At 38.0% G+C, this 11,442-nt stretch overlaps 1 protein-coding gene across 2 annotated transcripts in view; it reads right to left on the bottom strand.

The window, feature by feature from the left end:
• Positions 1-7,399, bottom strand: part of LOC107551074 (UDP-glucuronic acid decarboxylase 1) — an 87,156-nt gene extending 79,757 nt beyond the window's left edge. For both annotated transcript variants that reach the window (XM_016232566.1, XM_016232567.1), the window contains exon 1: positions 6,716-7,399. In XM_016232566.1, coding sequence (XP_016088052.1) covers positions 6,716-6,794 — 79 coding nt within the window. In that variant the 5' untranslated portion in view covers positions 6,795-7,399. The remainder of the gene's footprint in view (positions 1-6,715) is intronic.
• Between the last annotated feature and the right edge of the window lie 4,043 nt (positions 7,400-11,442).

Raw genomic sequence — 11,442 nt, 5'->3', positions numbered from 1 at the left:
GAATATGACCTCATTAGTTATATCGTAACACATACACACACAAATTATATTATATATGTATGTACGGCGATAATACCACCGCGCTATTGAGCCACTCAAAATTACCGCAAGGAAAATTCCCTCACCGCGACAGCCCTACTGAACTTTGATTTCAGTGATTTGGACTATAAGATGGACACTTGCTTCTTGCACTCTGTTGCACTTTACTTTTGCTTTAAAAAAAGTATTTCATAGAAATTTGGATTTCATTTGGTTTAATAAAATTAAATAAGTCTTAAGTAAAATGGTTGATTTTGTGGGAAATTAATCATTTAGATTAATCGATAAATTAGTCGATAGATTAATCGAAATAAAAAGTCGTTAGTGGCAGCCCTAATAAATTCAATGAAATGTACTACAACTTCTATAAAATAAAACTTTACATTTTTAGGTATTTTAATATATGAATTATGCAAATGTGTATTATTATTGTTGGTTAGTGGTCATATAACATGCAGATAAACAATTTTTTTTTAGAAAAAAGAAAAAGAATTATATATATATATATATATATATATATATATACATATACACATACATACACACACACATTTAAAAAAAAATTGTTTTATACATTTTGATGATTTAATTAATCATCTGATTTTCATCAACTCACAAACCACCTGCAGTTCCCTCATTGTGGGTTCATAAGGAACTGCTTGCTTTTTTGATCAAGACACACTCCAGCAAGAAAGACTCATCAGCAGAGAGCAAAATTAAAGGGACAACCTCTTTAATAATCTGCTCCACCTATTAGCATCCCATTAACGGGGTGATGAATAGCCTTCTAATTCAACTATCAAGGTGAGCACAGCATAATCTGTAAATGTGCCCGTTCTCACAGGTCTTTTCAACAGAAGAGCAATTACAGAGCAAAGAATACTGAGTAATGACTCACTAATGAAAGTATAAATGCAGACTGATGCCAGCAAACATCTGCAAACACCTTATCAAATTTTCTGTACTTTTTGAGAAAGAGCAATAGGGCTGGGTATCGTTCAAAAATTTTCGAGATCGATACCGGTCCCTGAACAATACTTTTTTCGATATTAATTTTATGAAATCAATTTTAACAAGATTATTACATTATCTTAAAAAAAAAAAACTTTGGTTTTATTTTTCAGCTTGTTGATGTTTATACAAACTCAGACTCATCTCCTGAGCCACTGCACAAAGGAACAAAATGTAACCAACATAATAAATCAGTGAAAATTGTTTTAATAAAGCTCAAATAGTCTTCAGTTTACACATCTGTTAGGCTACATTTACACTAGTGTGTGTTCGTTTTAAAGGGGTCATATGATGCGATTTCAATTTTTCATTTCTCTTTGGAGTGTTACAAGCTCTTGGTGCATAAAGAAGATCTGTAAAGTTGCAAACACTAAAGTCTCAAATCCAAAGAGATATTCTTTATAAAAGTTAAGAGTCAGCCACGTCTACCTAAAACGGCTCGTTCTAACACACCTCCACATGTCTACGTCACAATGTGGGAAGATTTGCATAATGCCGCCCAAATGTTCACGCAAAGAAAGAAGGCGTTCAAGCCAGCCTGCCTCTGCTCACTCAAGCCGGCCTCCGCTCACTCAAGGCCGCGGCTCACTTTAGGCCTCCGACCTCCGCTCACTCAAGGCCGTGGTGTGTGACGCGGGTTCTTTGTGAAAGCGAAACTACTTTGTTTGGCCTTCCAAAAGAGGACACGACTAGAAATCAGTGGTTAAGTTGTATTTACAACACTGTTCCAGAACAGTTTAACTCAAATATTCAGATGTGTCCAGCGCATTTTATGGAGGACTGTTTCCTGATCCTGGAAGAGTAGACTACAATGCCGGCTGTTCTGACTCACAGACTGTAAGTACGTTTTTTTATATTTAAAGAATTTGTCACTGATGATTCAAACGCGAGTTTTGAGCAGTGTAGTGTAGCACTTGTTGCTTGTCATTTCTCTGATCACAAATGCAGACATGGTTTTATGTTTCCATGGTGCGATGCAACGCAACGCTTAAAAAGACATTTTTAAGCATATAAGTACAAAGTACAAGTCATTATAATCCGTAATTATGTCCCCACTGGATGCAACAAATGCCTAGTTTATAATGGGTTTTAATGTTTATGTTTCGTCGCTCTGGCCGGACAGGGCATCACAATATGGTGAGGGGCGTAACATTTCCGTCACAAGCTTGAGGTATTCAGCCAATCACAACGCACTGGATAGCTGGCCAATCAGAGCACACCTCGCTTTTCAGACCGATGAGCTTTGTAAAAATCGACGCATTTCAGAAAGGCGGGGCATAGAGGAGAAATAATAATGTACAGTATGTGGAAAATAATGTGGTTTTTGAACCTTAAACTGCATAAACGCATTTCATTACCCCAAATACACAAAATAATGTTCTTTTTAGCAGCATCATATGACCCCTTTTAAATGCATAGCTCAGACAGAATCATGATTTCTATTTATTTTCCATTGATTTACTGATGAGTCTGCCTGTGTTCTCTCTTCCATGATCGCTGATCTGACTCAGAGTCAGAGGTAATAACATTACATTTTAGCAACATTACATGGCCAAAACACACATCAGACGGCAATCAGAAGTTATTACAAACACGCGATGGTGGTTTAAAGGGAGTTAAGACGTATTTATTGTCTTATGTAGCATGATGCTACAGTTTGCATGAATGGTCACATAACACGCACTTTCGGTCGTGTAGTATGAACGGACATCTGCATATGATCGGAACTCCACGCAGCTCCCGTGCTAACGTTACTCTCCACTGGAAATGAATGACCTGGGGGGTGGTAATGCTCCCTGCGCTCAGCAACCCTCTCCGATTCTCCAGTAACAATGTAAATGAGACTTACAAGGGAAATTGACTAGTGAGAAATGTGCATGGTGCTTTTAATGCAGAATACAGCCTACAAATGGAGTTACAGAACTCTGAACTCTTCTTATAAAATGAGGCACAATTTCTACATATTCTATTATTATTAAATAATTATTAGTAATTATCTTTACAGGGCTCGCAAAATCGCTAGCCCGACATCCCGAGGCTATTGTGTTTTCCAGTCGGGCTACCAAAATGCATCATTACTCTGCCCGACGGGGTACCTTAAATACAGATCTCCCACGGGTACTTAACTCCTAAAGTGAGTTGTATCAAACTTAAGGCCCAAAAAAAAGTTTTAAATATGTTAAATGGTATAAGAATATCGTTTTTACGTAGCAAACACAGAGTTGTTAATGAGAAAGTTAATGTGCCTTCTAAAAATCTAAAGAATTAAGACAGTAATATTTATACGTTATAAATTAACAATAATTTATATGCTTGATTTATCCCTTTTCATAAAAAAAGATTTTTGTTTTTGCGAAAACCTGTATCAGAACTGTAAATCATGTAATTGTATGGCTCAATACTGTATGTTACCACAGACATTGTCCAACCCCACTCATACTGTGTTCATTTTACATTTGCAGCTCTTAAAATGGGTCATAAATTGCCTTACATTTATTTTAAAAAAATTCTGCAGATATCCTGTAAATAGTTAAATAAAATTCCTTCCTTCATATTAGTTGATATTTGTGTATTAAAAAGATTTTTGATTGACATTTAAATATGATTTTCAATATATATATATATTTTTTTTTTAAAAAGGTCTTTTTTTATTTGTTAAATTAATTTTCGGGCTACCAAAACCTGAAGAGTACCTGCCCGAAGGGCCGAAGGGCAGCCCTGACAGTGAACTATAAAATCGCATCTGGTTTCATAATCTCATTGTGTACGGCTACCACATATTTCGACCAATGAATTTCTATTATTTTTGCATGACTTTTCAGTCTTTTGGATTATTGGATAAGGAATTTTCCCCCTCAAAAGTTAGGTTTCTTTATTGGTTTTTTGACAGCCGATGCCGATATCTTGGAAAGCAGGGTGGCCGATATAAATGTTATTTATTTGAGTTAATATTTAAGAAATTTGAAATAATTAGAAAATTGATTTAAAAAATAAATGTATAAAAAAATAGACATACTTATACTTCAGATAAAGTATTTTTCACAAATAAATATTTAATAAAAATATAATTAAAACAGAAGTAAACTGTAACCAACAGCACTCAGTATTCTGGGAAGTTTGTGTGCATTGGGAATCACATTTTTTCCAAATAAAGCCAAGGTAACACTCATTTTACATACAGCACACAGTGAAAATGACATGAATATGACAGTGGGCAAATGCATAAAGTGCAGCTAATTTAAAATCACGAGTTTGAAGTTTGTCTCCCGTCAAGCAGAACTCTCCTCCTGTCCGCATTCAATTCACACGGACCGACCGTCACGCAGAGAACATGCAATCATGCTAGATACAAATGCACACTTCACAAGATCTCACAGCTGGATCCGACTAAGTTTGCAAGGTTTGTGAAATTAAATGTTCATTAGTCATTCAAAGATTTGTTTAAATGATATAAATGCGTATTTGCTGAATGCTGACGGCAAATGAGAAAGTATTATAATGTTTGCCTTTCTATTACTAATATAAAAGCAATTGTTATAATACTTTGTATACATTTTAATTCCTTTGTTTAACCATTCTATCTGATTATTAGACAGACTTCTAATTGCGCCGTCAAAATAAAAGTCCCGCCTTGAACGCATCGGCCAAACAGTAAAACTTATCGCCCAATGCCGATATTTGAAAAATGCCAAATATCGGCCTTGGCGATATATCGGTCGACCACTAGTTTTTGACAGTATTAGTGCAATCGGATGCAAAAGATAATTTAGTTCAGCAATCAAGGCGCTGTTTGACAGGCTTTTTAGTGTGTGATCTTCAGGTGTACACACTCAGAAACAGCACAGAAATGAAATATTTAACTGGCAAGGCTTTAAAGCACATGCAAATAATGTACTTTTGAGATTGTGAAGTGCAGTGTCCAGTGAGTGAACTCTACCGCTGAGTTAAAATTTGAAGTGAATGTATGTCGCATTGAAGATGGAGGCGTCAGAACTGCAACTGATAGAATGTGCACTGTAGCAAGATACTACAATATTTCTTCAAAAGCAGATTGTGGAGACATATTAATCATCCATGATAAAAACATTTTGATATCGCACACACCTAATTGTGTCTCTGCTAGACAAAGGTCATAGAAATAATTGGAAAATGTATTTATAGCATTAATATTGGCGTTGTGAAAAGCTCTTGCCCTAGAACTGTCACATAACACAAAGCTGACCATTTCACATTACAGTTCCAAAAATAGGTTAACAGCAACACTCTCTTAGCTCTCAAGGAGCCAAGATATTTGTGTTGTTTAACATTTAATTATTGCACGTTTGTGTCATATTCTGAGTTGCATTATTTTTATTATTTTTGAGGAATATTGAATCTGTGTGTTTTTTGTGAGTGAGATGAATTAATGCATATTCATATTTATTTTAGAACTACAGTAACATCTTCTGATTTCTCTCAACATGGGGACAGGAGAGATGTCAATCAATAAATTGAAAAAAAAAAAAAGTAGCTTGCGTTACTTATTTGAAAAAGTAACTCAGATATTCTCTTGTAAATGAAAAAGTAATGCGTTACTTTACTAGTTACTTGAAAAAAGTAATCTGATTACGTAACTTGCGTTACTTGTAATATATTACCCCCAACACTGTCTGCTACCATAGCTGAACTATGGTATTGACAGTACTTTTCTGAGGGAGGAGAGAGAAAGTGTGCTAAATACATTCCCATAACTTTCCATTATTAAAATCCACGACATGCTATTAAATCCCATTACTTACAACCAGTGTTGGGGAAAGTTACTTTTAAAAGTTATGCATTACAATATTGCGTTACTGCATAAAAAAAAAGTAACTAATTATGTTACTTAGTTACATTTTATGGAAAGTAATGCATTACGTTACTCTTGCGTTACTTTTTAAATCTGGACAGGGCTTGCTTGTTTGTTTTTAAAATAAAAAAAAATTATATTTTTGGCAACTATAAAAGCCTAAAGTCTACACCAAAAGTGAAATGAATAAGCCTCAGGCTGAAGGGAAAGTAAATTTACATCCGTACAGTAGAATGCAGAAGAAGACATTTCAACACAATTCAGCAATAAAAAAAAGACACACAAATGTTTGGTAATTTCTGCTTATTAGTACGGTTGAACTGGATCATCGAAGGTCAGAAGCAAAGACATTGGTTAATAGAATGGGATTAAATACATAAAGGATATTTGTGTTGTTAAACATTTAATTATTGCAGGTTTGCGTCATATTCTGAGTTGCATTATTTTTATTCATTTTTGAGGAATATTGAATCTGTTTAGTTTTTTGTGTGAGTGAGATGAATTAATGCATATTCATATATATTTTAGAACTACAGTAACATCTGATTTCTCTCAACATGGGGACAGGAGAGCTGTCAATCAATAAATTGGAAAAAAAAAATAGCTTGCGTTACTTATTTGAAAAAGTAACTCAGATATTCTCTTGTAAATGAAAAAGTAATGCCTTACTTTACTAGTTACTTGAAAAAGTAATCTGATTACGTAACTCACGTTATCCCCCAACACTGCTTACAACCAAGTTTTCCATTATAACTGAAACAAAGTACAGTACAACAGATAGGACAGCTAGGCAGGTTTCATCTCATGCCAATCTTTCAGTCAGTGCCATATACTCACAGGCGATGTAAGCAATGAGAGCGAGGGCGATCAGCATCTTCATCATTCTTCTGTTAATGACTGTGATCTTCCAGCTCATCCTCCAGCACACACGGCATTGAGCTCTTCCTCACCACCACTGCATCTCACTCATCTATCTGTCGCACACTCATGTAGCTTGCATGAGATTCCACCCTGATACTTACTGATACAACACTGCAATATTATAGTACCCAAACATACAGGATAACTGCGTTATTACTGACTAATCCGGTGAAATACGAACGTTTCTATATAAACAGCTGCTGTATGTGAAGGAACACAAACGCCTGCCCTAAGCTAACCAGACTAAACTCTTCCCCAAACAAGTCCGACGTTTAAACAATATCTGACCGTTTAAGTAGTCCAACGTGTTTGTGTTCAGCAAAGCATTCGCCTGAATCCAGTTTATCGCTTAAAAAAGTAATTTCTCTTGAGGTCAGTCAACGTTAGCCGTGTAGCGTTAGCGTCATGACTGCAACCTGCAGCTAGAGATGCTAACGGACTACTGTAATATGGTGCAATATCACGGCTGTCTGTTTAAATGCTCTGTCTAGTCCGAGGATCGCGGTTGATTGATAATTTAATAATGTCATTAATCAAGAGTTCAAGCGATAGAGCGACTGCACACCATATTCTCAGGGCAGGATAACATGAGTGATGCTTTCTGCTATCGATTAACCATCCTGCTGCGATAGCAACAAATGAAAACTATTTTGTTTTCAACTCAAATTGATGCAAACTATCAAACGAGCTCGTGTAAACATGTTGATATTTTAATTCTGCTATAGGTGAATATAAAAAGGCACAGGCTTTATCGGTATGTTTTCTTGTGCGATGTCAGAGGAAAGTAATCAAGCACAGAAATGATTCACCATGAGAACAGTGGCCCATTCACGAATAACATGAGTGGAGCGATGTTAAAGTGCAGTGATTTTCCAGGTTGACTCGTACCCCTGTGCTTCCTTTGACTATTTTTTGGTCTTTGGATAGCCTTAGGAGGAAAAGAGCACACGGTTTCTTCTCGATAAGGAATAAAGCATGCAATTGGCAACTTTTCTCGCAGGACCCCACACTGTGTGTCAAAATTATCTATTGTGCGCTAAATGAATGAATGAATGAATGAATAAATACACTGACAGTTATTGAAATTACAATGAACAGCATAGACCCAACAATATGCACAATTATTTAAAGTAATGGAAAATTGTACTGTTTTGTAAGTGATTTACAGGCCAATCACTAGGATTATAACACTAGCCATATTACCTATTTACATATTTTTTTCTTGCTTTCCTTGAACAATATCAGATCAGACAATGAACTGATTCCAGGGTCACAACCAACAAGCTGAGATTGTGCATCCAAGGCTCAGAGGCAACCATTACCGTTTTTCTCAATCACTTTGGCTCAAATCTCCAATGAGAGTTTTTTCTCTCTCTCTCTCTCAAAACAATAAGTTCAGATGTCTGAACAATTAGTTTCCTGTTCACATCAGATTTGCATTTCTTATTGATTTAAGCAAACTGCATGTTTTGGAACGTGTGCAAAAAAGTAAGTACATTTGTTGCACAATAACTAAATGCACATGGCTTTTTGTTCAAAACTGATAAGTTGATTCTGAGTGAATCTGTCAAACTCTTCACAACTTCTAAACATTCTTACTTAATCCAAGCCATCACATGCAAAAGCAAAATGATCCATGAGTTATCAAATATTTGTCAAACTATTAAATATCTGACATGGAATGGATGTAACATCTGCTAAGTTGGCAAATGGGTTGCACAGGGGCGGAAAATGTCTGATAGCTCAACTTTGGGGTGAGTTACTACATTTTACAGACATGCAGTTCTACAAATTCAGTTGTGATGTTCCAGTTGTGACAACTGAACTTACAGTTGTTTTTCTCAATTGCTTTGGCTCATTTCTCGATTGAGACCTTTTTTTTTATCAAAACAATAATTTCAGATCCCTGAACAAGTAGTCTCTTTTTTCACATCAGACTTGAATTTCTTATTGATTTAAGCAAATTGCATGTGTTTTGGCACATGTGTGCAAAAGAGTAAGTACAATTCTCAATAATTTGCACAATAACTAAAAGCATATGGCTTGTCGATCAAAACTGATTAGCTGATTCTTAGTGAAACTGTCAATCTCTTCAAAACTTAAACATTCTTTCTTCGTGTGAGCCATCACATGCTAAATGATCCATTAATTTCTCAAAACCATGCATGTATATTCCCTGTGAATTTGTAATGTCAGCTATATTGGCCAATGGCCTGTCTTTGCAACAAAATACTAAATGCAATCAACCAATTAGCCAATCAAATTTTGGAAGCATATACAGACAGGAGACTGCCCACAGCACAATCACTAGCATTTTTGAGAATGGAGGGCTGTCACAATCTTGAACAGCAGCAACAAGCTCATGGAAGAGCAATAGTGTATAATGTGAGGTAGTGGTGTTAGGGGAAGAAAGGAGAGGTAGAATTAGAACACCTTGAGTCCCTGATGAAATCAGAGCCACACTTGTGGACCATGTCATCAATCTTGGTCTTATAATGTAAGCAGGTCCACAGTTTAATCAACTGTGCAAACATTTTGTAGGGAAAACAGGATAATATGTACTCATTCTTTAGTTTTATTACAGCTTTTTTTTAATACACAATATTGTGAAGGTAAATCTAAAAAGCACAACATACCATATATACAGTATGCATGAATACATAATAGAAATAACAATCAAATGTGAAATATGTAACAATTGATCTGTACATTCTGTACGTAGGACTGCACATCGACCTCATGCTGGTGGCAGAGCAGCAGTATTTAGCCAACAGCAAGAACAAGAAATATGCAAAATGGTCATTGCCAACAATGCAGTCATAAACGACAATGATGTGTTCGCAAATATAAATTCTGTCAGTATTTCCACTATAGATGTTGTGATGAGTCAGAAGCGTGTGGATCCATTTGCAGCTTTTATTAGAATGGTCAGACAATACAAGGTCAAATACCAGCAAGGTAGAACAGCAGAGACTAGTCTGAGACAGAGTCGAGTACCAGGCGAGAGATCGGGGCAGGCGGCAAGCAATCAGAGTCCAGGGGAAACAATCCAAGTCGGGGCAGGCAGATAACAATCAGAGTAATGGGAAACAGTCCAATAGCAGATGCACAGAAAATCAAACACGGGTATAACGCTCGGAAATGACAGCCAGGGCAAATCAAGACTTCGCAGAGAGTCCGTGTGTGTGAGTGGTTTATATGTGAGTGTGTATATGAGGTGCAGGTGTGGATGATTAATCAGTCCCAGGCATGAGGGGTGATGGTATTTGGAGTCCGAATGGGAATGTCTAATATTCGGGAGACGGTTCCCTCTGGTGGTGCGGAGGAGGCGGTAAGAGAGACTCCTCTGTAACAGAGCCCTCCCCCTGCGAGCGGCTCCCGACACGAGGAAGCACACGATGCCGGGGTCTCCCACGGGGTCGAGGGGCCGGTTTCCGGATGCGTTCTGTGAAACTCCTCAGTGAGTGTGGGGTCCAGGATATCTCCAGTGTTGACCCAAGATCGCTCCTCCGGACCGAACCCCTCCCAATCGACCAGATACTGGAGGGTACCGCCCCGGCGTCTGGAGTCTAGCAACTCGTGCCCTCGATACGCCTCCTCGCCATCAACCAGGAAGGGCAGGGGGGTCTGTGATCCGGCTCCCTCCTCCGTCTCTCCTCTCGGACCACCAGCGGGTTTCAGGAGTGATACATGCAATGTGGGAGAAATGCGGTAATTAGAGGGCAATTCCAAACGAAATTATACTGGAGATATTTGTCTAGAAATTTTGAAGGGACCAACATACCTGGGACTGGCCTGGGGTGTACTCGGGACTGGGACGTCGATGTCGGTTGGCTTGTTGTTCTTGACGCCTTACGGCATGAAGTAGGCAAGTATGTGCCCGGTCCCAGACCTCCTCGCTGTGTTGCATCCAATCTGTGACTGAAGGTAATTCGGTGGGTTCGCCAGACCAGTGAAACAGTGGAGGTTGAAAGCCCAGGATGCATTGGAAAGGGGTCATACCGGTGGAGGGTTTCCTCAATGAGTTTTTGAATAAATTAGTATGTCGTCAATGTCACGGAAGATGTGTTCATGAATGACTGGAAGACTGATGGACTGTTGGCAAGGCCGAAGGGCATAACCAAGTACTCATAGTGCCCGCTAGTGGTCGAAAATGCTGTCTTCCACTCATCTCCCTCGCGGATAGGAATCAGGTTGTAGGCACTGCGTAGATCTAGCTTGGTGTAATACTTGGCCCGGTGAAGCTGTTCGAGCGCGGCTGGGACTAGGGGTAATGGATACCGGAACTTAACAGTGATGTCATTGAGGCCACAGTAATCGATGCAAGACCGCAAACCTCCATCCTTTTTCTTTACGAAGAAGAACCTGGCTGACGCGGGAGAGGTTGAGGGTTGGATGAATCCTTTAGCTAATTCCTCCTCGATGTAGCGTTTCATGGCCTCGGACTCTGGTTGTGACAACGGGAAAATTCTACCTTTAGGAGGATTGGCACCGGGCGTTAACCCTTTAGGCGCCAGGATTTTTTTGGAAAAATGCTGGATTTTGACATCAAGATTTCAAAAGCTTGTAGCTTAAAAGGGCTTAAAGATAGAGATCTAATGTAAATTAGAAAAATGTTGGGCATGACTGAAAGTTTATGTGGG

Source organism: Sinocyclocheilus grahami, unplaced genomic scaffold, assembly GCF_001515645.1.
Source record: "Sinocyclocheilus grahami isolate Dianchi unplaced genomic scaffold, SAMN03320097.WGS_v1.1 scaffold413.1, whole genome shotgun sequence".
Lineage (NCBI taxonomy): Eukaryota > Metazoa > Chordata > Actinopteri > Cypriniformes > Cyprinidae > Sinocyclocheilus > Sinocyclocheilus grahami.
This window is presented reverse-complemented; position numbering and strand designations above follow the sequence as displayed.